The sequence below is a fragment of the Natator depressus genome, chromosome 1 (assembly GCF_965152275.1).
Source record: "Natator depressus isolate rNatDep1 chromosome 1, rNatDep2.hap1, whole genome shotgun sequence".
Lineage (NCBI taxonomy): Eukaryota > Metazoa > Chordata > Testudines > Cheloniidae > Natator > Natator depressus.
The window spans coordinates 160,043,052-160,070,880 of record NC_134234.1 but is presented as its reverse complement, the minus strand read 5'-3'; the positions used below and the strand labels follow the sequence as shown (position 1 = coordinate 160,070,880).

Below are 27,829 nucleotides of genomic sequence, written 5' to 3'. Positions count from 1 at the left end.
GTGTCTTCACCACATGCGCTACAGCGGCACAGCTGTGTTGGTGCAGCTGTGCTGATGTAGTGCTCGACTGTAGACTTGCCCTCAGCCTGAGTGGCTAAGTGACTTGAAAATGAGACTAAGGCATACTTAGATCTGATATTTGAATGTTTGATATTAAAAGGTTAAATCCAAGATTTGTTTCTTGGCACCGAGCGTAGAAAGCCCAGATAGTTACTAACTAGAAACTTCATTTTATATTCTGGCTGAATATTGCATAACTTTAGTTAGATCGGATAGGACTAATACAGGTAGCGTCTTCTCCCATCATTTGTAGGCAAATTGGCATGAAACAGAAAGGCAGCATGAGGCAAATAGAAAACAAAGCAACCAACTAATATTGGCTAATGAATCCTCAAACCCTACACAGAGTAGAGCTTATTGAGAAGAGATGCACCAGACATTTTTGTATTTCAGAGAGATGGGATGAAACCAAAACTCCACATTCAAATATCCTTGAAAACTGGGATACCTTGGATCCAGATCTGACTTTGCATCTGAGGCTCATCCATGATTTAATATTCTGATCTTCAAACTCCAAGTTTTTGGACTGTTTTTGACATGTCAGAGTCTCTCTCAAAAGCATAAGTATAATATTACTGTAGTCAAGTGACATTTCTACTGCTCTGCTACAGATATTTTTAATATCTAATGCTAGATTTCATTTCAAAGAAACAAACAATTTAAAAATCCAATATAACAGGTCATAAGTCTAGTTCAATTTGTAAATGACTCCTGCAAGAGTCCAAGTAACCTCCCTCCACACACATTGGCAACAAGAATAAAGTCCTGTTTGACTCTGAATTTAATACATAATAAAAATGTAACATTTATTTTGGGGATAGATTTTGAAGCTTTCACAAGAGTTTCAAAAGTATAAAGTTATATCCCTTTTCCAAATGTTTAAGTCCTTGTTAAATTTCCTGATTTAAAGAGGATACCAATTTACAGCCACACAGACAAACAATGAGAAATTCATCTAATAATGCAATCAAAATTCATCTAAAAATGCAATCCATTTCAAAGAGGATACCAATTTACAGCCACACAAACAATGAGAAGTTCATCTAATAATGCAATCAAAATATTTTCCTAGTTGAAAAGTTGCAACGTAGAGCAACTAAAGTGTCAGTTGCCTTACACACTGACTAGCCTTCCATATCGGTTTCTGGTTTTTCAGTACAGTCATAAAGGATCTGACTCAAACCATTGAAGTCAATGAGCTTTGGATTAGGCCCAAACTTAGCTGGTATTAATGTAAAATCATGAAAAGTGACAGTCTCTAACACAACTCATAGTATATGAGCTCCAATCATCAGCAATTAATACTCTTTATTTTCCCTAAAAGTGCCCATACCAAACAGAAGATACAGCCAAGATGCTACATCTGACAGCTTTCCAAGTTGTGCAACATCCATGCCAAACAGCAGATACAAAGAAGAGATTTACAACTCCAGCATCATGAAACCCAACAAAATGGAAAGCAGGATACATCCATCTCATCATCTCATTAAAGAAGAAAACAAGTTAGCTTTCAGCAGAGACCTACAAGAAAAAGTGTGTGTCAATGAAAAGTCTTTTTCAAACTCCATAGCTAATTCCTTGTTGCCAAAATCAGAATGTTTTCAGGCTAAAGCTATTGGACAATTAAGTCATCTCCTGCCAGTGCCAACAGTATATGAACAAACAAGGAGAATATGTATGAAAGAACCAAAATATGGGCATATTAACCATCATGCTATGAATCTGGATGAACTAGACAATGACGACAGAATGACCGTAAAGCTTGACCATGACTCTGAAAATGAACACGTGATGGATACGAGAACTACTGGACAAGTCCCATTTGTATTTCTGAACTATCACCATGTTTTAGCCAAACATGGTACATTTCAAACCTCATCATGTACAGCAACAGGACATGTAGGAGAAAATTATGGATACACTTCTGAAGAGGTAAATACATTTATTTATAAAAACCAAAGTCCATCATCAGCCTCTTCTCCAGAAACCCACAAGGAGACTGCACTACCCCATTATATCGGAACTTCTGTAATAATAGCCAATGGGAGGTGACGATAATAGAAATGTATTTCTTAATTAAAAACAAACCCAAACTGTAATGATTTCTAAAAAGCATGAGAAAACATGGCTACATTTACTGAGCATAGCAGAAGGTCAATGAGGGACAAACTTATATGTGTTCTTGGCAAGTAATGTGTTATAGTACCTTCAAGGTCAGAAAAATACACATCTAGCTTCAGTGTTTCATTGTTACAGATAAATCTCTGGTGTAGACTCTGCCAGTAAGAAGCCATATAAAGATCATATTTTTGTTATTTTACACTGTGTAACAAAATTAAAGGGCAAATGTTCTATGCCCAGAATTATACAGAAGCAACTGTTTTTTTTTCTTTTTTAAAAAACTAGGTCTCCAAAATATATTCAAGATTCTTACCATTAATATAAACCATAAAATTTCGTTTAAATGTTATCTGACAAACACTGTGAAATACGAGAGCAATTTTCCATCCATGTTGTAAACAACCTGACAAATGAACTTTGTTTAAAAAATGATAATTAATCCTAAATACCCATGACATAATTGCATGAACTAACCACAAATCACATGGTCTTGGAATGCTTATTAATTATTTTAATAGTCTAAAACAAAGTTAGATAATTCTAGCTTTATGATATATTTTAAGAGAGTCAGGAATTCATAGCTTGTTGCTATTATTATGTATTTGAGAGGGATGATAAAAAGTCAAACTAGTAGACACAGATACAGATGAAAAAGTCTTGTCATAGCAAGATTGGCACAACATGAGATCACACTGCAAGGACTGAAAATTACTCCCAATAAAAAAATGCTGTGATAAGAAATAACTTTTTCAAGTGTGCCACTGGATATACTGGGAGAAGATTGTGCACTTTTTCAAACAAACCATTCAAAAGACTGTCCTGATAGGAACATTAGAAATTTCTCATTTTAGACAGCAAAGGAAATAGTGAGGAGAATTCAGTGAAACTTTGCAAGCTTGGTTCGAAACTTGTCAGCACTTTCTAAAGTTTTGAAAAAGTTCAGGTTTTAGCAAACTGGACTTTCTCAAGGTTGAATTCTCCTCGTTGACCCCAAGTCAAGATTCAGGTTTCACAGATTCTCTCTCACCACAAAAAACTTTGATGGACAGTTTGGACACAAGAAATCACTGCAAGTTACAAAAAGCAGTTTGAGTACATTTGTGGTTAGATAGAGCTGAACATTTCGCACAGCTCTCATGGTTAGGTACAGTAAATTGTATCCAGGAAAAAGCATTTCAGATTAGAAGAAAATCCCCATCTACTTAGTTTTGTTCAGTATTTCCAATAAAGTACCAATTAGTTATTTTCACCTGTCCCTATGGTGTACAAATAAGGAGACATATGTATTTACAATAGAACCTCATTGTTACAAACACCAGAGTTATGAACTGACCAGTCAACCACCCCCCTCATTTGGAACTGGAAGTACACAATCAGGTAACAGTAGAGGACCCCCTACCACCACCAAAAAAAAGGTAAATGCAGTACTGTACTGTGTTGAACGTAAACTACTAAAAAAAATACAGGGAAAGCAACATTTTTCTTCCACATAGTAAAGTTTCAAAGCTGTATTAAGTCAATGTTCAGTTGTAAACTTTTGAAAGAACCACCATAACCTTTTTGTTCAGAGTTGCAAACATTTCAGTTATGAACAGTCTCCACTCCAGAGGTGTTTGTAATTCTGAGGTTCTACTGTATGTATGTTCTACAGAGAGTACACACGATCAGCTTACACCACCTTCTCCATCACCTCCCCCAAAATTCTGTTTGCTCTTGATAAAATGACGAATGACTCCCTAAAACAACACGTATAAACTTTAACAAGTACAAACAATGGAGTCAGATGGTGTTTTATAGGAAGACTGCATTGTAAACTTGAGTCAGCATTATCTAGCTTCTTTTTTTAGTTCCATTCAAGGCTAGATTACATTATAAAAGCTTTTATCTGCCACAGCGAAATATAAATGTCTCATGCTCTGTAGGAGTATCTCTAAAGAAAGTACTCACATGGCTTGTGCAATATGGAAAAATACATGCTCATGGATTACACCTTATTAAAGACAAATATGTTAAAGGATGTAATAAAATGTATACATTTTTAATCAATAAAGCATTTTCTGTATTTCATACACAGCAACAAAAGTCATTCGTTTTCCTAGGTTTTTATGAATATTAATTGATATAACAAGTAAACAAATGCTTTGAAGACGTGTTTAAAAAACAATTTTCAGTATTTTTACTGCCATTCTATTAAAAGATGAATAGTATTGAGAAAGCGTTATTTTGCAATTCATTGGATGCACTGCACTTGCAAGTTCACAGTTAACTGAACTTTTAATTCGCTGACAGTGCTTTTTTCTCTGCCCCTTCATACTTTCACTGTGATGCTCAAAAATATTTCGTAGTAGTTAGTAGAATTTTGATGCCTTTATAAAAATGTTCACTGTAAGTGCACTCTGTGCGTCTCTAAAGACAGAAAGGAGCCAGGTCTAAAGGAATTTTACAAGTGAATCCTATTACCGATATTGATATGATTAGTTACAAGTGCTTTGTTCTCATTGTTTAATTGACTTTCCAAACTAATGTCACTAATGTATGTATCCAACTTAATTCCTGGAAGAGTACAATGATGCCAAGACTTGTGTGTGTTAATTTTTTAAAATTAAAAATGTCCTGCAATGAGAAAACTGACATTGTCTGCATTGGCAAGAAGAAACCTGATGCACAGTTCTCCCATATTACATTTTGCTATATACATCAGTAGTACGGTGTACTGCACACAAAATCAGTCTAGTATATTTTTCTGTTCTCTTGAGTGGGGTCTTCATTGTGAAAACATGATTTCAGAAGGTACAAGTTTGGCTTTAGTTTTTGTTTTTTTGAAGTACACCACCACAAAGTATTTTCCAGCATCTTATTAGTTATTCACACTTTGCGGCTGTATTCAATGAATATGCGTTATGGAGGTGTTCCATCATTCTCTGGCAGATGTTTTACAATACATGAGGTTCTGAGACATAGAGGTTTATAGTGAGGAAATAGAGAATGAACTGTGCATTCACATATGATAATGTGGATTAAGTTTCAGAACATATATTTGTGACTAAAAAAACAAATGTCCATCATTTCCCCTGGCCACCCCAAAATAGAAACACTGATTGCATATTCACATCTGGAACATGAATGAAGAATTCTATAAAGTAGTAGGAGTTCAGATATATACTTTGAGACAGTTAAACTACAGATGTTCACTGTGCATACTCAGCGCAGTATATGGTACAAGAATTGACGCTTTTTTTTTTTTAAACTATTAAGGAAAATATTCCATATAAGTGGAGTGTGAATCAGAATATATTAGGGAAAAAACCATTTCATTTCCCTTCTTTCTGCCTTATTCATTTGAGCCAGAAATACCTTCATTGTGCAACTCCACAGATTTTTTTCACCTCTTAGGGAATTCCTGGCATGGCAAAGAAACTTTGTAAAGCGAAATACAGAGTTTTAATGTAGAGTGAAATTGGAAACATTAATCACTTATTAGTGTCTCAAAATTTGTATGCTATTAGCATAGCTATCACAACACTTGTAAGTGCAGTGACACACTTTTCTATTGAATACAGCCCTGAAGTTTCTTAAGAGTTATTCAGCAGATTTACTCATTCTAAAAACACAGTGATATATGCGCAACGTACAGGTTAGAAAATATAGCTCTCACACAAAAAAGATGCTATTTTTATGAAAGAATGGGATATCTGCTGGAATACTGGTACTTGTCTGAAATTCACAAAATGTGACAGTAAATGTAATTTTTCAATCCATCTCAGTTATTTCTCAGAACAAATGTGTCTGAGTCCACTTTTTTCCTGGAAATTTTTTTTTAAAAATATGATGCAGAAATAAAATATTTGGCAAATACTTGTGAAAAGTAAAGAAAAATACAAACACTATTAATGCTCAAAATTATGTATGTACTTCCTAAAAATATAAAGCATATTTTGCTTATTATATAAAACAAAACTGTTAAAATGTTAATAAATACTGTAGTCAAAGGAGTAACGGGTTTGATTTTTTTAAAATACAAGCATAAGGGATCATTAAGAATGACAGACACACAGTGGAGATTTTTTTGAGTATGTAGAGTTTTTAATTGTAATCATAGATTTGACAACATTAACTTAGATTATTCTTTCAAACTATAAAATGCAAAGATTTAACTTATTTTATTCCAACTATGCATTGCTGTTTTCTAGAAATAGCTTTATCTTTAAGGACTGAAAATAACCCTATCTGCTGAATAAAACCTACCAATGGAGTATTTTAAATCCATCACCAATTTACAGCATTTGTTTGCAACTCCTTTTCCTAAACTATTTGTGGGACTATAATGTGTTAATTGTTATAATTCTTTGGCTTTTGTTCTCACCTAAGTACCATCTGTTAATGGTGAGAAAGCAGCTTCACCGCAGCTTTAGCACGATGGTACCGGCCCACTACAGTAACAAACACTGCTGAAAAATGCATGTGTGCTCCACAAATACAGCTCACCAGGAAATCAGCTAGTTTTAGTAGGTTCTAACCCCACTAAAAGACATCAGCTGAACTGAAGCACGAGTTATGTACTATTCCTTTCCATGACAAATATTTTGGAGCTGTATTTTGTGCATAACTATATGTCCCATCATAGTTTCCCAACTAGTTTCAGAACTGTAATTTTTCAAATTACTATGGTCCTGTGACTGAATCAAAAAGAGCAGAATATCTTTAACTACCCCCCCCCCCGCCAAAAAACCACCAAAACCAAAATATTTTCTTACCTGCAATACTTGAGCTGCAGCATAAAGATTTAAACATTTTTCAATACAATTTCTAGATAACAGCCCTTGAGGTCTATTAATCTCACAGGATATATATTTCAAAATGCACCAAACGCTTATAAATCATCAGAACAGGAGTGAGGTTTGTGCAGATCTTGAACTCTTAATTCTAAGTGTCTGATATAATTTTAAAAATACTGGAAATGGTATCACTTCTATCTGGATAGGACTCCCTATCTCACTCTTTCCAAAGAGACAGACACACACCTTCTCCACCCCACACCCACTTGCTCAGCAGAAGTTTTGCTATCAATATACAATCGCTATAGCTATTTTCACATCTAATGAGTTTTATAACTGAGTCCAGCGGAGAAAAGCTCAAATTGAAAGAAATATGGATACCATAATGAAATATTTTGGACAGCACTTCATCAAGAAAATCGTTTGAGATGTGACCTCAGCCTAAAAATGAAATAGGTGTTTTACTAATTGGACATTTTAATAAGAACACATTTTCAGTGTGTTACTTCTAGCTTTTTGGGATGGTTGACTTTCTACCTTTGCCCATATATATTTCTATGCTTTATCTAATTTGTATAGGGCTTTTTTTAATAAAAAAGGTAGTCGTCATACAAAAACTCTGAGACACTTTTTTTTGACAAGTTTGGCACAAAAACAATGAGATTACCGACTGTGTTCCCCATATACCTTAAGATGAGTGTAGAATAAAAAGGCTTTCTTGACAGTAACAGCTGCTGGTCAGAATGGACTTACTCAGCTGTTCTGTATAAAACAGGAATTTGCTTTGTAAAATTCTACGGTACATCTGAAGCAAAAGTCAGGTTTATGACAAATATTTCATCCATCTGAAGGCTGTTTTTTCCCTCTCAAGACAATAGGCAGTCTTGTACACACAAGAACAAGCCATTAAAAAGCGTAAAGGAAAAGTAGTATTCCCACAAGATCTACTTGTGCTCTGACATGTCCACACTTCATTAGTTTTCATTTACAAAAAGGAAATTAAATAATTTTTCCGATGCAGACACATCCAGAATAGCATTACAGTGTAAAACAAACAAAACATGGTTTTCATTAAGAACCCCCCACAGAAATCCAAGAAGCAACGATAGGAGCTATGAAAAACTGTTGGCATTTTATTATATAGTTAAAGATATCTGCCTGCCTGCTCTACAGGTCCTGTGGCATTGCAGCTAAGTGACGTTTTATAGACACTCAGCTCTGCCCACAAGAAGGAGCACGTTTTCCCCCTTAGTCTTTTTATTGGGATAATGTGTCTATTGCAACATGCATGCAAGTGGGTCTTTGTCCGGCTAGCTGGAGAAAAAGGGGTGTTGCCCCTTTAACGGCTCCCTTTCAGCAGATGGGGAGAAAGGGGAAGTTTACAGGTATGGACAGGAAGGGCAGAAAGCAGTTGGGGCCAGGTCAGTTGAGGGTGCTGCATTACCTTCCTGCTGACCAAAACAGCGTGTGGGTGGGTGGTGATAGGGAATATTTATACCCATGCAGCCCCACCAAACCATGTGGGCAGGCCTATATTCCTATGCAGAGTCCCAAAGAAGTCAATGATGCGCCAGGAAGGCATACAGGTCTGCATCAGTACATCTATATGCAGAAAGAGGTTTTTGTAAAGTGTTACATGGGCTTAAACTGCACATTTTGGACCTAGATGTTGATCAAAATGTTCCCAATGCTTTGGGGTGTTTGTATCCAGGGTTTTGGATCAGTCCATGACTGAGATCAGGGCAGGCCACCACGTTCAAATCTGGATCCAAATTTCCTGAAGTTTGGGTGTATTTCAATCAGGGGATTGTGGTTCAGGTTTATCTCTATTATAAAGTTTATGATTTCATATGGAAATTTTCAGCAGAACTACTGTTGCTATTGATCCTACTACAGTATGGGCCATATATTGTCACATTTCAAATGTAAGTCACACTCAGATCAACTCTGCTCAGACAAAAAAAATCAGTGGTATGATATGGCCCTACGTGTGTTAATTCTGCTTTACAAAAAGGTTGCCTGACTGTGCCCTGATAGTGACAGTCAGGTTTTATATTAAGGACTGCAGCACAAACAGCAGTTTTCTAGAATTAATTCAGCGATACAATAGTCAGATTGGGAATGTAACTGCTCTGCATTAAAGGAAGGTTTTCATGATGAAATAAACCAGACCAAGAACCACCAAGAGCATTGCTGAATTTTCTTTTCACTATTTATAGCTGGGGATGCTGGCAAGGAGTAAAAAGCAATACCAAAATTCTGCCTTCTGCAGTTGATAAGTAGCAACATGCATCACTTGTAAGCTGTATAAAGAAAAGGCAGAGAAGAGACCACCACACTGCAAGAGTTCCTCTCAGTATTTAAGATTAGTAGCTCAAACTTAAATTTGAGTATTAAAAATAAATAATCACGTGTATCTATCTATAAGTCAGTAGTCAAAAGTTCCCAGCCCAAAGTAGTATTAAAATTAAGCTTTTTTTCTTTCTAACCAAGATCTTATGAGAGGGAAGTTGGGTATTATTGTTTACCTATAGTATATTAAATATGAATTATTAAATAAGTCATTCAATATTTAGTCTCTATTGTGTTACTTCTATCATTTTTTCAGTGTGCAGTCCTGTCTGATGTAAGAAACTGACTCTTTTGGAAGACAGAAGTGAAAGAAACTATGACACGGAGGTCACAAGCCTCACTTTAAATACACAGAAAACTTAATTGCTAGCAATTTACCAACAAAGCAGCCAAATCCCAGTAAGTAAGGATTGCTCTAATCTACCATTACAGGCCAATTCTCCTTTAAGATTTCTTGGATTTGTAATTGAGCTGATCTCCTTATATTGGTTATTTATGAAGTGAACTTTAACCCATAAATTATATTTCTGGCTAAAAGACAGGAATGCATTTGTGAGAACCCACTTGGCTGAGCCAAGCTTCCTAAGGGAAGGGTGTAGTAATAACCAATGGCAGTCCACATTAGGAGACATAGCTGGCTATTGGCCAGGTCACACCTGACATCTATTGATGTGTGGTGGTTGGCTTGAGGTCATTCCTCAGGTGACCAAGCTGTAAATGAAAATTTGACTGGTCCAGGAGAAGAACCTGAAAGCATCTCCATGCAGTTGGGAGCTCAAGTTCAGCTTCTCGCCTATGCCCTCCAGTCACCTACTGTCTTATCTACTGTATCTGACCCAACCTGTACAGCAATTAGGTAAGGTTGGAGGCTGCACAGCAGGGCACTTTCAAGTAAACAATCAAATCCCTTGGGTTCAATTAACACCACTGCAATAGGAGGCTTGCTTTGGGAAATAGTATGAAAGTACAATAAAAGAGATTTGAGAGAGATGGTTGGAACAGAGGCCCCCTCATTGTGCTTTTCTCACTGGAGTAGTTGCTAGCAGAGGAGACCGTAAGAACAAGTTTCCTTCTCTTATTTCATCATTTGGATGCGGTTCACCTCTCAGGGATTGAGTGAAGTACAGTCAACACTGATATCAATTCTTGGACTGAGGATTTGATGGCCAATAACATAGAGGATGACAACTAAGTGATTCACTAATTGCGTATGTGGTGGGTAATTCTTGTGGAGGGTTAAGAGCTCTTGAAAGAAAGACCATGATACAAGGAGGCATGGGGTGATTTACTAAGAATCAGAGCTAGCTAACAGGCTAAGAAAAGCAGAAAAGATCTATATCTCGGGGGTTATAAATGAACCCAGTTCACAGGCACTGCTGGTGGGGATGTCCAAGCATAAGGCCACCATAAGAGAGGTGCAAAGGGCCTACAGGCCAGAGATCCAGTTACAGAATGATGAAAGGAAATAGAAGCGCACAGGGAGCAGAACCGAATCAGCAAAGTTGCTCATTATTTCTAAAGGGTGGGAGGGACTATTATCTAAGTATGCAGTGAATATACAGTTAACTTAATAAACTTGCAGAATTCTTGCCACTTTCCCTTATGGGTGTCTGGTGAGTTCTTCCACGTGTCCTCCACAGCTGACATAAGCAGAACTCATTTCTTTAAAATTTCATAATAAGTAATTTAAACTTTTTACTGCTTATACCCAAAGCAAAACCACAACAAATGCATTATTCAAACACATTTTTTAAAAAAATATATACAGTCTTTTTAGTTTCTTAAATATATTGAATTAATGAGCTTAACATCTTCCTTTGCAAATACCTCCCTACTGTAAATGCTCATGACAAACAATAACATTAGTGAATTTTTTTTAAAAAAATGGCGATTAGCAAGATTATGGGTCTCCAGTAATGGGATAACACTAACTTTTGTAGCAACTTTCAGCTAAGCTATCCGGGTTAAGAAAGAAGAAACTAGAGATTGGTAAAAAGTTGATTTCTCCTAATCATAAGCTGCCTCTCACCTCTATGCTTAAAAATATGCAACATGAAAAATGCATAGAAAATACTAACTGGTCCTTAAGGCCACTGGCTAGAAAACTCAGCAGAAATGAAACAATGTAAAATGCTATATTTAGCTTCTACACTTCACCTCCAAATCATTCCAGTTTGATATATTGTGTATAGCCAAGATCAGCTGCTAGGTGCTGAATACTGAACAGTCTTCTTAGAGCAGCTCTTTCACCAACTCCAAGGTCTACCGCTGCTTTGAGATAATAAGGTTTTTCAGCATGTCAAATGAGTTGCCATCTGGGTGCACAGACTCTACACCTTTTCCTTCCTCATGAACTTGAAGGAATCCACAATCGTCGATTCCAACTATCCATGCTAATGGGCCCTCTTCACTCCAGAGACGGACTTGCCTACCACTACAAAAAAAAAGAAAGCACCAGTTAATTACTTAAAAATAAACTTGAATATGTCACAAAAATAATCGATTATATTATTACATGTGAACTTTTCCCTCCTCTGAAACAAAACGAAAATGAAACAATGGTTGAAATTCACCAGAGCTGGTTGTGGATTTTATATCAGTTATGAAAACAATTCAACAAGGATGACTAACAGCAATCATGATAAATAGTATAGGGAGAGCACTGAGTCTCTTCTATTAAAGACAGTGTTATTCCTCATTTCTCTGAATCTTTAGAGATAATAATGACCTTCAGTAGAGCTCCTTTATTGTCTCCTTAGACCCCTTTTGCAGAATGCATGATTAATTCACACTATTTTTACAACATAATTTTTGATAAATTAGTACAGCACAACTTCAACATAAGCAAAACAAATAGCTATAAAACCCTAAATATTCTCATTGTTTCATGAGATGATACATGCAAGATTCCTAGCAAAGTTTTGTAACAAATGACAATACATTAAAATTTTGATCTATGCTATTCTAACACCAATATAAATACTGAAAATATGCTCTTAAGTAAAACCCAATTAAGTCACTACTGCTTTAAAAGGCAATCTAGTGGACCATTCACAGTGCAAGGCAAGACATCTATGAGTTATTCCTAATTCTCTAAAGGGAGAGTTTAGGAAAAGATGAATAGAAGAGACAGCTATACTTACGCATGTATCCAGTGTTTATAATATAAGGGAAGAACTCCATCAGGTCCTTTCTCCTGAAATGTTTCAATCAGTCTTTCCAGCACAGTTACACTCCTAGCAATCAGGTAGTCTGCTGTTAAGGACTTTAGTTTTGTCATATTTTTCTTATTGTACTCCATGATGAGATCATTGATGCATATGGTGGGATTACTATTATTCACATTAAATCCCCAGCCTGAGGAAGAAAAATCAAGAGTGCGGAGTAGGAAATGTTGACTATTTCTTATCATATAACAAACACATTTGCACTTTCTTCAACCATTTGGTGCAAAGCTTTCTAAAGATTTTCATAAAGGATTTTCCCATCATTGTACAGCTTTTCATCAATATCTTGCAATCCCAAATCTATGTATGCAGCTAATTACACTCAGAGCCCAGTTAACATTTATGTCCACATCCTCCCTTAAACTCCTTTCTGCCAACAAATGCCAGTTCAAATAGCCCCAATACAGTCCCATCAAGAAAATGCCATCCTACCAGACTGCTAACTTGTGACTAAAGTGAAGATTTAGGAATAAGGAAAGTGCTAGCTGGGCTGTCTAGATTGCCAGTAAAAACTGAAAATCCCTTAAATTGTGGTAGTGACAGCCAGCTACCAAACTATCTGAAAGCAGACGATTAACCGCACTACAAATCTAGCAGCCTAGAATGTGACTAACAGTCTCTTCTATTTACTACACTTAACTGATTTCACATTCTGAAAAATAAGTCTTTTTTCCTCAGCTCATAAGTCAGCAATTGGCTTTCTGGGAAAAGCCCGGAAGAGTCAGACTTTCAGGGTTAGATTCCAGATAGTTTAATCTGTCTTGCCATAATATCCTTTTGAAGCCTCAAATTTCTCCCTGAGATCTCTCCAGCTAGGATAATGTTGGCAAAAAGCCATTCTTATTATATGGCTCTTGGGGACCTTTCTTGCAGCCTCCTCAAACAGGCTTTGAGAGATGTAAAAAAATCTTGTATTAACTATTTATTTCCTCCTTCCCACCATATAATGTGGATTTTCCTTTCCCTGTGCAGTTAGGCCAGACTTGTCACTCAGGCTCAAGAGTAAACTGGCTTCTTCTGTAGGAAGCTGTAGGTTACATTATTTTATAAACTTGATGAGATCATGAAAACATGAAATTAATTCACTCAGAATTACCTGGAGAGAGAAGGTTCTCTTCAGGAACTAAATTACTTTTTTTTTTTTTTTTTTTAAACAATAACTAGAATATGCACACACAAGAAAGATCTACAGTAACATCCAGCCAAAATATATCAATACCACTGGAACTAGGGAGAAGTGGATTACCTAACAAGAAAATGAGAAAAATTAACACACTATGCTAAGAAGTAACAACTCAAACACAGGTATTTTCACTCAAACATATACATGAATAAAGACCCTAGCCACTAATGTACTATCAATTTCAAGATTTTTTTTTCCAAAAACTGTGACAGCAAGAGAGAAATCACCACCTATCTTACAGAGCCTGACAAACGTGAACGGAGGATCAGACTGAAGCCTCAGAAATCTCTTCATAGGATATATGAAATGAGTGACCTGTCATGGTTAGAAAACCTGGTAATACCAGTCAGTTAAAGAGTTTGTCTTTGGCCTTGTATGCTTCTGAGATGGACACTTAAATTCATCTAGCTACCCTGGCAGAGAGGATCTTTGTCCTGATATAAACAATGAGGAGTCCGATGGCACCTTGAAGACTAACAGATTTATTTGGGCATAAGCTTTCATGGGTAAAAAACCCACTTCTTCAGATGCATGGAGTGAAAATTACATATATAGGCATAAATATATATTGGCACATGAAGAGAAGGGAGTTACCTTACAAACACGGCTACCCCTCTGATAACCTAATCCTTCTAACCCTAGTATCAAACTATCAGTTGTTTTATTAGCTGAAAAATGCAGACTTTGGTGGATCCAAGACTTCCTGTGAATTTGACACGAATTTGTGGAATAGTTTCAACCAAAAGGTTTTTGGACAAGATTCTCAATGGGACTTAGAATCCCTTTCAGAAAACAGGAGAAAGAGCCCTCCCTTTCTCTCCACTCATAACTAGGGTTAGAAGGACCTTCCATTCTCTTGCATAGACTGCGTAGACCATTGGTCCTTCATCAGTTGAGACTGAGCCGATCACAACACATCTTCCAATCTTCTCTCGCTCTGGCCATGCTTCGCCATGCTTGTCCATATCTCCTTGTTAGGAAGTCATCCCACCTCTTTGGAGGCCGACTGCATGGCCATTTCTGTTCTCACGGATACCACTCAGATATAGCTGCGGTCCATCAGTTGTCGCTGAGTTGGGCCACATGTCCTGCCCACCGCATTTTTCTGAGCCTGCTTTCGACAACAATGTCTCGCACTCCAGACTGCTGCCTAATTATTTCACTGGGATGTGATTGCGGAGTGAAATGCCCAAAAAAGTTTGTTCCATCACCCACTGTGTGACAGATAGTTGATGTTCTTCAATCTTTGTCAGCGACCATGTTTCACTGCAATATAACATCGCTGGAAGCACGGTCGAGTTAAAAAGATTCGCAAGAGTTGTTTTGCTGATCTTTCCTTGGAGGATGTCCTTGATGTCACTGAATGCGCACCATCCAGATTTTTTTCTGCGTGACAGTTCGCCTTTCTGATCGTGGCGCATGTTGACTTCCTGGCCCAAATAAATGTATTTATCAACCTCTTGGATCTGCTCTCCTCCAAGAGTTATTTGGGTTCTTGGCAGAATATCTGACCTCATGTATTTTGTTTTCGACCAGTTCATTTTTAATCCAACTTGACTACTTTTCGCGTTCAGTTCTTTAAGCATTCTCTCAAGCTGGGCTGTATTTTCAGCTCTCAGAACTATATCATCTGTGAACCTGAGATGGTTTAGCCGCTCGCCGTTGATATTAATCCCGCCATTTTCTTAAATTCATTAAAAAAGAAAATTGCCTTTCAAAGGTATGAGTTCAACAGAAGATGCAATGGCTGCAACTATGTTGAAGAGAAAAGGAATGACTGTTTCAAAGGGGGTAGCCGTGTTAGTCTGTATCAGCAAAAACGACAACACCACACGGACTTCTCATGGTTTTTGACTTAAACTGTGTCACTTGTTTAGATTTTAAGTCAGCTGGGTAGGACCATGTCTTCATTCGCTCTGTAAAATACTGTGCACATATGTTGTGCTATGCACCAATACTAAACAATAATAATAATCTCCCTGGCTTAACCTTCTGGATTTGTCAAGGAAATTCCATGTAGTTTTTAAGACTTTAAAGAACTGCTTTGAGGAGGCAGGACATTCTGGAATTCCCTACAGAGCACAGAGTTTGGGCCTGAGCACATGACAGATCTATTCTACTCCTTACTTCATGGAGAAGGGAAAAGAGACAGCGTGCTTATAGACAGGAAAAAACACTAAAAAAATATAGTAAACTTTTCTCTATGGTACCCTACCTTTGTGACTCAATGTGAAAGAAAATTTTCATACCTGTTATTTTTAATTCTTTAAAATCTTCTATATCAGTCCTGATGCTTGTATTTAGCATCTCCTGGCCAGCCATATGGAATGTTACAGATCACTGAAGACATCTATTTTTTGTGTTTTGTGAATATCATGGTTTACCCACTTCTCATTTGCTCTTGTTCTTGTAGTTTGAACTCGTAGAGGACATTAAGAATAGTTAAATAGCTTTAGAAAAAATGGCCTGACAAGCCTGAAAATAATTTAGACACTTACCAATAAGTATGTGAAATGTGTCTCCCATAAGTGTAGAATTTACCAGAACCCCGCCAAGCTTCATAAGGTCACTGTAGTAAATATCATTTGGCCACTTCACTCGGAGGTCAATATCCTAAAGAAATAAATGTATACGTATATAACCATATTATGCTGTTCTTTTATAAAGACTCTGCCATCACTCAGTATTTCTGCAAATGCCATCTGTCTCTGATAGCTTGGAACATGATAATTTAGTTCTTTCTTAATTAAAGTAGATCAAAATGCTTTACATAGCAATGAGTCAGACACAGAACTATATTTGAATTTGAGTTTTTATGACTAAGCACACATTTGAGGTACTCTGGTAAGTATAACAACATTAAGATGGAAACTCATGACTGCCAAAAATCCAAATATCAAGGAGAAAGTTGGTATTTTCACCTTGAAAGACTCTTTCCCATTCTTGAGGCTTATTCCTCAACCCCAAAGAAAGTAAATATCTGAAGGGGAATCTGCATCCTCAGGACTCAGCCCAAGTTTCGTGGTGGTTTATTATGAAGGTTGGCAGCAATCACAGAGGGTTGAGAGTAGTTATTTAGTAATAAGCTATACAGTAGATACTAATGGCTCACAGGAACTATACATAATCAAAAATAGGGACTGCAAAGTGACCTGGCAGAGGTCTTCCCTGAAAGTCTCAAAATCACAGACAATAGGTAATTAACCATTGGAACAATTTACCAAGAGTTACGGGGATTATCTATAACTGGCAATTTCAAAATCAAGATTGGATTTTTTTAAGCAAAGAAACTAAAGTTCAAAAGGAATTATTTGAGGGAAATTCCTTGGCTTGTGTTATATAGGTCAGACTACATGATCACAATGGTCCTTTCTAGCCTTTCGATCTATTAGTCTACGAACAAATTTGTTGCATTTCTTTATTCACCATAAAAATCTGTTTCAGGATAGAAATGATCTATTAAATAAAGACAATCAACTTTGCTAAACACATCTAGAACTGCCCACAATGAACAGAACAAATATATCCCAAGGTTCTTGCAGAAGTCAGACAGGGAGGCAATGACATCTTGAAGATCAGGGAGGAAATTTAGCAGTCAGGAGAAAATTCCAGTTCACAACTAACTATGTAAATAGTCCTAAAAATATTCACATTTTATGCAGCTATGTTCAATTTATACCATGGTATTGGAAACACAAACTGCATCATATGACACCAGTCCATTGCAAATAGAGAAGTTTTTGTCAAAGCCACAGAACGGAATTAAACTTTGCACCAGCTACTTAAATGTAAAAAGAAAGCAAATGTGCTTCCTGGAGCTTAAAAAACTGCATATGACTGGATCCCAAGAGGCAAATTATGGGAGGTGCTCCATGAGTACAAGAATCTGGTTACACCCTCTCCTTCTGTAGATTATGGAATCCTTTTACAGGGCGTGTGAAAACTGCACCTGGGTCTATGTCTACTTTTCTGAGAGACTTAAAGGCCAGGGAGGGTTCCGTGACACAGATGTCTCTGCCTATCTGTACAGGAAATGCTAACTTATTCTGGTATCATAAGGAATTGTAAGAGACCATCACTAGTTCATATTCATTACCACAAGCACTTGACTATCCACATTTCAATGCAGATTTTGAGAAGATTCTTGGGACATACAGTTTTCAAAGCATGCCACAGCTAAGCCATTCAGCATGTCAGGATTAACAGATCTTCTTAAGGCATCCTGTGCAGGCCATTTCTCTCTGAGTAAATGAAGTGTAACAGACTCAGGAGTTCAAAAAAATACACATTGCTAGCTTGCCTACATTGGGAAGCTAGTGTGGAATAAGTTAGGGTGTGAATTTAAAGCGCAATAGCTATTTCACACTAACTCCACTTTAAAGTACATTAAGCTTAACCACACAAAGGCACTCTTAGTCCAGAATAAGAGTGCCACATGGTGAGCTAGGGCAACACAGCAACTGTGCTTTAAATTCACACCCCAGCTTGTTCTGCACTAACTTCCCAGGTAGATAAGCCAATAGATTACAGACATTTGTACTGCTAAGGAACTAACTGCTGGATATGGAGAACAGCAGATATTTCTACAATAGTACTAATTTTCAAGATGAACTATAGTGGTGACATGAGATTTTTGTTGTAATATAATGAGGCAAGATGAGCTGCTGCATAACTACCATTGTTTCCAAAGGATTTACTGTCAAAATATAAAATACAATGCATTATTTTGCACTGATTTAGCTGGTTACATGTAGTGGTGACACATGTCATTTTTATTTATAAGTTACGTAGTGGCTCCTAAATATTGTTCTGAGACAGGAACAGTACATAAGGTTTGTTTGTATTCAGAGCACTGTCATCTGCAAATGAAACACTGAATTGAACTGTCAGATTTTCCCATTGAGAATCCAGAACTGTGGACAGTAGCTTGAACTGCTGTCCATTTAGAACTGTGAACACTAAAGACAAAGCCCTAAAAATGACTGATTGATAAACTGAGACACATACATTTGATACCTTTGTATGAAAATTCTGGAATGGAATTTGAGCATAACAAACCACATTAAAAGTATGTTAAAGTAATAATAAAGGTCTGACTTATGCAAAAAGGTATGGAAATGTAGAGCTAAGATTGAAACCTTATCCATAACTTAGCCCATTGTTCCTAGCTACTGAAGCTCATATGGCATATATGTTCATCCACCATGTGGAGAGCCTTGCATTACCCTAGGTCCAAAGGGTCAATTTAAGCATAGAGTTTCAGATTTAACTTTGAATTTCTTTGCTTTCATAGATTTGAGTCAGACTCTTAACATTGTTTTAATCCACTGTCTGTGTTTAATTTCCTTTCTTTAAAAAAATCTCAAAGGAAGTACAGAAAATCCTTTCTTCCACTGAGTTCAGGATGATGACAAACTGTCAAAGCATATTTAGTGATTCCTCTTAATTTAGTGATCACTGACATGATGGAATTTTATAGCTCCAACTATGTAGTTAATTCATTCTTGGGTGGGGGCGGTTTCTTTCAAGATAAATTCAACTTCTTTATGGTCAGAACAAGCTATTATAAAAATATAAATGTATACTTGGTAGACTCAGCTATGTGTGTTATTGACACAATTATTCCTTCTGTGTTAAAATATTATCATCTATTATCTCAATCAAGTTGCTACTCCTAAATGGACTAATTTTTTTAAAAAAAGAATTGATTGAAAAGTAGCCACTCTATATGCCACAATATGAAGAGGAGTGCAGAAACAAAAAGATTCTTAAACTATTATGTCTATTTTTGCTTTTGGACTCATACTTTAAACAAGTAACCCCTCTCCCCCTTTTATTTTCAATAGTTAAAAATAGTGACCTCCCCAGCCAAAGATTTTGTATTGCAAATTTCAGTCTGGAGCAATTTTTACAGTCAAGTTATGAAGTGCTGAAGTTAGGAAGTTTTAATAGAAGGGCTGACAGACCCTAAACTACAGCAAAGCTACGGGTGCCACTATAATAAAGTTCATGTGTAAATGTGTATGAGACATTCATTTTGAGTAATATAGGAAACATGTGCTTTAGTTAACTACTTCTGTAAAATACCAAAGTTTTATAGTTAGCAAATATTAGAATACGGTAATATTAAAAAAAGAGATATGAGGTGAAGAAGAAGATTGGTTCTTCATTTGAACACTGATGACAGGACATTTGACTCCCTCCTGAGAGCAATACTCTTAACTTTTTCTTTAAAAATCAGTTTTCAACCTTCAAAAAGGAGCTGGAAAAAATCCTTTAAAAGGGGCCAAGTGGCCACTGAAATGCACCAACAAAAAAAGCATTTATCAGTTTTTCTTCTCACTTTTCCTCAATATTTTCATAACCAAAACAAATGAATCCAACAGTTAGACAAAGCAAAAGGTAAATCCAGCTTCAGGGTATGTCTACACTACAAAATTAGGTCGAATTTACAGAAGTCAGTTTTGTAGAAAGTGTTTTTATACAGTTGATTGTGTGTGTCCCCACACAAATGCTCTAAGTACATGTTGTCGGCGGAGTGTGTCCACAGTACCGAGGCAACCATCGACTTCCGGAGCACTGCACTGTGGGTGGCTATCCCACAGTTCTCCGCTGCCCATTTGAATTCTGGGTAGAAATCCAAGTGCCTGATGGGGCTAAAACATTGTCACGAGTGGTTCTGGGTACATATCATCAGGCCCCCGTTCCCTCCCTCCCTCCGTGAAAGCAAGGGCAGACAATCATTTTGCGCCTTCTTTCTTGAGTTACCCGTGCAGATGCCATACCACGGCAAGCATGGAGCCCGCTCAGCTAACCGTCACCGTATGTCTCCTGGGTGCTGGCAGACATGGTACTGCATTGCTACACAGCAGCAGTTTATTGCCTTTTGGCAGCAGACAGTGCAGTATGACTGGTAGCCGTCATCGACGTAGTCCTGGGTGCTCTTTTAACTGGGTGCCTGGACAAACATGGGAGTGACTCAGCCAGGTCATTTCCCTTGTTTTGTCTCGTGGCGATTCAGTCCCGCACTGTCTTTTAATCTGCAGCTAGCAGAAGATGATGGCCAGCAGTCATACTGCACCGTCTTCTGCCGAGCACCCAGGTGTTGACGATGGCTAGCAGTCATACTGCACAGTCTGCTGCCAGCAAGATGTATAAAGATAGATGAAGTGGCTCAAAACAAGAAATAGACCAGATCTGTTTTGTATTCATTTTCTCCTCCCTCCCTCCCTCTGTGAAATCAACGGCCTGCTAAACCCAGTTTTGAGTTCTATCCTTGAGGTTTTGAGTTCTATCCTTGAGGGGGCCATTCAGTTTCTCGCAAAGCCACCCCCTTGGTTGATTTTAATTCCCTGTAAGCCAACCCTGTAAGCCATGTTGTCAGTCGCCCCTCCCTCCGTCAGGGCAACGGCAGACAATCGTTCCGCGCCTTTTTTCTGTGCAGACGCCATACCATGGCAAGCATGGAGCCCGCTCAGATCACTTTGGCAATTAGGAGCACATTAAACACCACACGCATTATCCAGCAGTATATGCAGCACCAGAACCTGGCAGAGCGATACCAGGCGAGGAGGCGACGTCAGCACGGGGACGAGAGCAATGAGGACACGGACACAAACTTCTCTCAAAGAACGGGCCCTGGCAATGTGGGCATCACGGTGCTAACGGGGCAGGTTCATGCAGTGGAACGATGATTCTGGGCTCGGGAAACAAGCACAGACTGGTGGGACTGCATAGTGTTGCAGGTCTGGGACGATTCCCAGTGGCTGCGAAACTTTCGCATGCGTAAGGGCACTTCCATGGAACTTTGTGACTTGCTTTCCCCTGCCCTGAGGCGCAAGAATACCAAGATGAGAGCAGCCCTCACAGTTGAGAAGCGAGTGGCAATAGCCCTGTGGAAGCTTGCAACGCCAGACAGCTACCAGTCAGTCGGGAATCAATTTGGAGTGGGCAAATCTACTGTGGGGCTGCTGTGATGCAAGTAGCCAACGCAACCAAAGATCTGCTGATATCAAGGGTAGTGACCCTGGGAAATGTGCAGGTCATAGTGGATGGCTTTGCTGCAATGGGATTCCCTAACTGTGGTGGGGCCATAGACAGAACCCATATCCCTATCTTGGCACCGGAGCACCAAGCCGCCGAGTACATAAACCGCAAGGGGTACTTTTCAATAGTGCTGCAAGCACTGGTGGATCACAAGGGACGTTTCACCAACATCAACGTGGGATGGCCGGGAAAGGTACATGACGCTCGCATCTTCAGGAACTCTGGTCTGTTTCAAAAGCTGCAGGAAGGGACTTTATTCCCAGACCAGAAAATAACTGTTGGGGAGGTTGAAATGCCTATAGTTATCCTTGGGGACCCAGCCTACCCCTTAATGCCATGGCTCATGAAGCCATACACAGGCAGCCTCGACAGTAGTCAGGAGCTGTTCAACTACAGGCTGAGCAAGTGCAGAATGGTGGTAGAATGTCCAGTTGGATATTTAAAGGTGCGCTGGCGCAGTTTACTGACTCGGTTAGACCTCAGCGAAACCAATATTCCCACTGTTATTACTGCTTGCTGTGCGCTCCACAATATCTGTGAGAGTAAGGGGGAGATGTTTATGGTGGGGTGGGAGGTTGAGGCAAATCACCTGGCTGCTGGTTACGCGCAGCCAGACACCAGGGTGGTTAGAAGAGCACAGGAGGGGACGGTGCGCATCAGAGAAGCTTTGAAAACCAGTTTCATGACTGGACAGACTATGGTGTGAAAGTTCTGTTTGTGTCTCCTTGATGAAACCCCCCACCCCTTGGTTCACTCTACTTCCCTATAAGATAACCACCCTCCCCACCTCCCTTTGATCACCACTTGCAGAGGCAATAAAGTCATTGTTACTTCACATTCATGCATTCTTTATTCATTCATCACACAAATAGGGGGATAACTACCAAGGTAGCCCAGGAGGGGTGGTGGAGGAGAGAAGCACCAGGAGGGGTGGTGGAGGAGGGAAGGACAAGGCCACACAGCACTTTAAAAGTTTAAAAGTTATTGAATGCCAGCCTTCTGTTGCTTGGGCAATCCTCTGGGGTGGAGTGGCTGGAGGGCCCTCCCCACCGTGTTCTTGGGCGTCTGGCTGAGGAGGCTATGGAACTTGGGAAGGAGGGTGGCTGGTTACACAGGGGCTGTAGCGGCGGTCTGTGCTCCTGCTGCTTTTCCTGCAGCTCAACCATACGCAGGAGCATATTGGTTTGATCCTCCAGCAGCCTCAGCATCGAATCCTGCCTCCTCTCATCACGCTGCCACCACCTTTCAGCTTCAGCCCTCTCTTCAGCCCGCCACTTACTCTCTTCAGCCCGCCACCTCTTCTCCTGGTCATTTTGTGCTTTCCTGCACTCTGACATTGTCTGCCTCCACGCATTCGTCTGTGCTCTGTAAGTGTGGGAGGACAGCATGAGCTCAGAGAACATTTCATCACGAGTGCGTTTTTTTCGTCTTCTAATCTTCGCTAGCCTCTGGGAAGGAGAAGATCCTGTGATCCTTGAAACACATGCAGCTGGTGGAAGAAAAAAAAAAGGGACAGTGGTATTTAAAAAGACACATTTTATAGAACAATGGGTGCACTCTTTCACGGTAAACCTTGCTGTTAACATTACATACACAGCACATGTGCTTTTGTTACAAGGTCCCATTTTGCCTCCCACCAGCACGTGGCTAGCCCATCCCCCCTCCCCGTGGCTAACAGCGGGGAACATTTCTGTTCAGCCACAGGCAAACAGCCCAGCAGGAACAGACACCTCTGAGTGTCCCCTTAAGAAAAGCACCCTATTTCAACCAGGCGACCATGAATGATATCACTCTCCTGAGGATAACACAGAGAGATAAAGAACGGATGTTGTTTGAATGCCAGCAAACATACACTGCAATGCTTTGTTCTACAATGATTCCCGAGTACGTGCTACGTGCTACTGGCCTGGAGTGGTAAAGTGTCCTACCGTGGTGGATGGAATAAGGCTGCCCTCCCCAGAAACCTTTTGCAAAGGCTTTGGGAGTGTATCTAGGAGAGCCACGAATGCCAGGGTAAATTAATCATTAAACATGCTTGCTTTTAAACCATGTATAGTATTTTAAAAGGTACACTCACCAGAGGTCACTTCTCTGCCTGGTGGGTCCGAGAGGCAGCCTTGGGTGGGTTCGGGGGGTAATGGCTCCAGGTCCAGGGTGAGAAACAGTTCCTGGCTGTCGGGAAAAATGGGTTCTCTGCTTGCTTGCTGTGAGATATCTACAACCTCATCATCATCATCTTCCTCGTCCCCAAAACCTGCTTCTGTGTTGCCTCCATCTCCATTGAAGGAGTCAAACAACACGGCTGGGGTAGTGGTGGCTGAACCCCCTAAAATGGCATGCAGCTCATTGTAGAAGCGGCATGTTTGGGGGCTTGGACCCGGAGTGGCCATTCGCCTCTCTGGTTTTCTGGTAGGCTTGCCTCAGCTCCTTAAGTTTCACGCGGCACTGCTTCGGGCCCCTGTTATGGCCTCTGTCCTTTATGCCCTGGGAGATTTTGACAAAGGTTTTGGCATTTCGAAAACTGGAACGGAGTTCTGATAGCACGGATTCCTCTCCCCATACAGCGATCAGATCCCGTACCTCCCGTTCGGTCCATGCTGGAGCGCTTTTGCGATTCTGGGACTCCATCATGGTCACCTCTACTGATGAGCTCTGCATGGTCACCTGCAGCTTGCCACGCTGGCCAAACAGGAAATTGAAATTCAAAAGTTCACGGGCCTTTTCCTGTCTACCTGGCCAGTGCATCTGAGTTGAGAGACCTGTCCAGAGCGGTCACAATGGAGCACTCCGGGATAGCTCCCGGAGGCCAATACCGTCTAATTGCGTCCACAGTACCCCAAATTCGACCCAGCAAGCCCGATTTCAGCGCTAATCCCCTTGTCGGGGGTGGAGTAAGGAAATCGATTTTAAGAGCCCTTTAAGTCGAAGAAAAAGGGCTTCGTCGTGTGGACGGGTGCAGGGTTAAATCGATTTAACACTGCTAAATTCGACCTCAGCTCCTAGTGTAGACCAGGGCTTTGGCGCAAATGCTCATCAGATTATAAGTGAAATGAGTTTGCTAGACTCAATCTAATCAATAGCAGGCATTCACTCTGCAAGCATCGGATCTATTAAAAACACATACAAATAAATCGGAAGGCTAAATCCATCCATTCTTTTAATCACACAGGAATTATATAATCCAGTATTACTGAAGAGCTAAACTCATTGGCAGTGATACTCAGACCTCAGTGGTTCAGGAAACAACTTAGGGATCAACATTGCCCAAAAGAGGCACAGTAGTGTTAATTTATTGTTTCATTTACTATGATACTATGTATTCATATTTAAACAGTATGACAGGAAATACTTAGTTTTTAACATTTTATTATATATATATATAAATTCTCACAGCAAAATGGCTGATCAAGTATTATTATTTTTGGTTAATAACATAGCAAAAGCATCCCAATTGGTTAATAATTAAATCACAGTGTTTTAATATCATGTGCTGCAAAGAGCCATAGTAGACATTTTAAAGAGTCACTTGCGGCTTATGAGCCTCGGTCTGAGTATCATTGATCTATGCTTTCAATGACACAACCTAGTTATGAAGGTCAGGTTACAGACTGAACTGAATGAAATGTGAAAATAGGAATATTAAAATGAATTAAAATTAGATACCTGATATCCAGGTATTGATCTCACTGATTCCACCACAGCCAGGGACATCAGGTGCTGAATAAAAGGAATTCTCTGTCCCAGCTGGGAACACAAAGGAATGGAAACATGTAAAGTTGATAGAGCACATCCCACAGGACTGAGCCAGGCATTTCCACCACGACCTGAAAAAAATCCACAACAATGAATGAACAAACATGTAAGAAAGAGAAATTGGTGGGGGAGGTTTGTTTTGTGTTTTCAAAGTTCATACTAGTTAACATAGAAAGCAGCAGCATAAGAATTAGTTTTTCAAAAATAGCACCCACTTGAAAAAATCTACACAGAGGGCTCTAAAACTGTTCCAGATTATTTCAAAGAAAAACAACATTCAATTTTATAGCTATTTTAAAGTATTGGATTTGTTAATGTGTGTTCAGGTAATCATGTTTATAGAAACTTCATAAAGAAATCAAAAGCATTGCACACGATATGTTCCCAAAAATTCCTTGGTATCTTGTAGATCATATGTTTTTATGAACTACTTATGTTTGTTTTTAAATGAAAAAGTACTTGTGAAATGTTCCTGGAGACTGAAGCCTTCTATCTATCCACAAAACAGACTCCAAGCCCGTGGTTCTCAACCTATTTACCATTGTGGGCCACATTGTAACATTCTGTGTGTTATATAGGTCGCATCCACACCAATATACATGCTCCCTGTGTGGCCCTGAGGATGTCACATGAGCCACAGCTGTGTGCTGATTGGGCTGCAAGTGACCTGTGGGCTGTACGTTGAGAACTACTACTCCATGCCAATTCAAGGCCCAGTCCTGCTGCAGTGAAGTCAATGGGAGTTTTGGTTCTGGTTTGGTTCAGTGCCAACTGTGGTGATGGCAGTTTGTGTGATACAGAAGACTTTTCAGTAGGAATTAAAACAATGCCACCAATTCCTTCTATGTAAGCTACCAAACATCCATGAGATAACTACTTTTGGTCATTGCTAACTTGGGCTGGATTCAAATTAGTAAGAGTAACAGGGGAAAAAACTGCTATCCAATTATCAACCCCCTGGGCTCTCCAAAAATATTTTTTCCTGTGTCTACAAATTAGGGCTGTCGATTAATCACAGTTAATTCACACGATTAACTCAAAAAAATTAACCATGATTAAAAAAAATTGTGACTAATCGCAGTTTTAATTGCACTGTTAAACAATAGAATACCAACTGAAATTTATTAAATATTTTTGGATGTTTTTCTACATTTTCAAATATATTGATTTCAGTTACAACACACAATACAAAGTGCACACTGCTCACTTGATATTATAATTTATTACAAATATTTGCACCGTAAAAATGATAAATAGAAATAGTATTTTTCAGTTCACCTCTTTATCGTGAAAGTGCAACTTACAAAAGTAGATTTTTTTTTTGTTACATAACTGCACTAAAACCAAAAGAGACAGTTACCTGTTCTGTAACTGGCGTTCTTCGAGATGTGTTGCTCATGTCCATTCCATATTAGGTGTGTGTACTTGCCACATGCACTGGTGCCAGAAGTTTTCCCTCAGCAGTATCCATAGGGGACCAGCTCTGGCACCCTCTGGAGTGGCACCTGCATGATGCAGTATAAGGGGCACCGCTGGCTCCCCCCACCTTCAGTTCCTTCTTGCTGTAAACTCTGACAGTGGAGAACCAGGGCGGGTCGTGGAATGGACACGAGCAACACATCTAGAAGAACGCCAGTTACAGAACAGGTAACTGTCTTTTCTTCTTCGAGTGCTTGCTCATGTCCATTCCACATTAGGTGACTCCCAAGCAGTACCATTGGAGGCGGGTATGAGTTCACAGACACGTAGATTGCAACACAGCTCTGCCGAACCCAGCATCATCTCTGGCCTGCTAAGTGATGGCATAATGCGTCGTGAACATGTGAACAGAGGACCACATTGCAGCTCTTCAGATATCCTGGATAGGGACGTGCGCCAGGAAAACCTCCCAGGACACCTGAGCTCTAGTTGAGTGGGCTCTGACAATTGGTGGCGGTGGAACCCCCGCCAGGTCGTAACAAGTCCTTAAGCAAGAGGTGATCCAATTGGAAATCCTCTGAGAGGACACCGGAAGGCCCTTCATCCAATCCGCTGTGGCAATGAAGAGCTGAGTTGATTTACCGAAAGGTTTGGTACGTTCCAGCTAAAAAGCCAAGACACTCTGGACGTCCAGTGCATGAAGATGCCTCTCCTCACTGGTCTTGTGCGGTTTGGGACAGAACACTGGGAGGAAGACGTCCTGTTTCATATGGAAAGTAGACACCACCTTCAGCAGGAAGGCTGGGTGGGGCCACAGCAGAATCTTGTATTTGTAGAAGACTGTGTACTGCGGTTCTGAGATCAAGGTTTAATCTCAGACACTCATCTCGCTG

At 39.4% G+C, this 27,829-nt stretch overlaps 2 protein-coding genes across 4 annotated transcripts in view; one reads left to right on the top strand and one right to left on the bottom strand.

Annotated features, from left to right (window-relative positions):
- The window catches only part of SIM2 (SIM bHLH transcription factor 2), a 73,793-nt gene extending 67,486 nt beyond the window's left edge, over nucleotides 1-6,307 (top strand). The window contains exon 12 of the mRNA XM_074970160.1: nucleotides 1,385-6,307. Within this exon, the coding sequence (XP_074826261.1) occupies nucleotides 1,385-2,112 (728 nt within the window). The 3' untranslated portion in view covers nucleotides 2,113-6,307. The remainder of the gene's footprint in view (nucleotides 1-1,384) is intronic.
- Nucleotides 6,108-27,829, bottom strand: part of HLCS (holocarboxylase synthetase) — a 216,137-nt gene continuing 194,415 nt past the window's right edge. For 2 of the 3 annotated variants that reach the window (XM_074970152.1, XM_074970147.1), the window contains exons 8-11: nucleotides 25,428-25,588; nucleotides 16,217-16,331; nucleotides 12,452-12,665; nucleotides 6,113-11,742 (exon numbers count right to left, since the gene is read on the bottom strand). In XM_074970152.1, the coding sequence (XP_074826253.1) occupies nucleotides 11,571-11,742; nucleotides 12,452-12,665; nucleotides 16,217-16,331; nucleotides 25,428-25,588 (662 nt within the window). In that variant the 3' untranslated portion in view covers nucleotides 6,113-11,570. Of the gene's footprint in view, nucleotides 11,743-12,451; nucleotides 12,666-16,216; nucleotides 16,332-25,427; nucleotides 25,589-27,829 lie in introns of all 3 variants that reach the window. The other variant, XM_074970150.1, reaches the window with a different exon arrangement.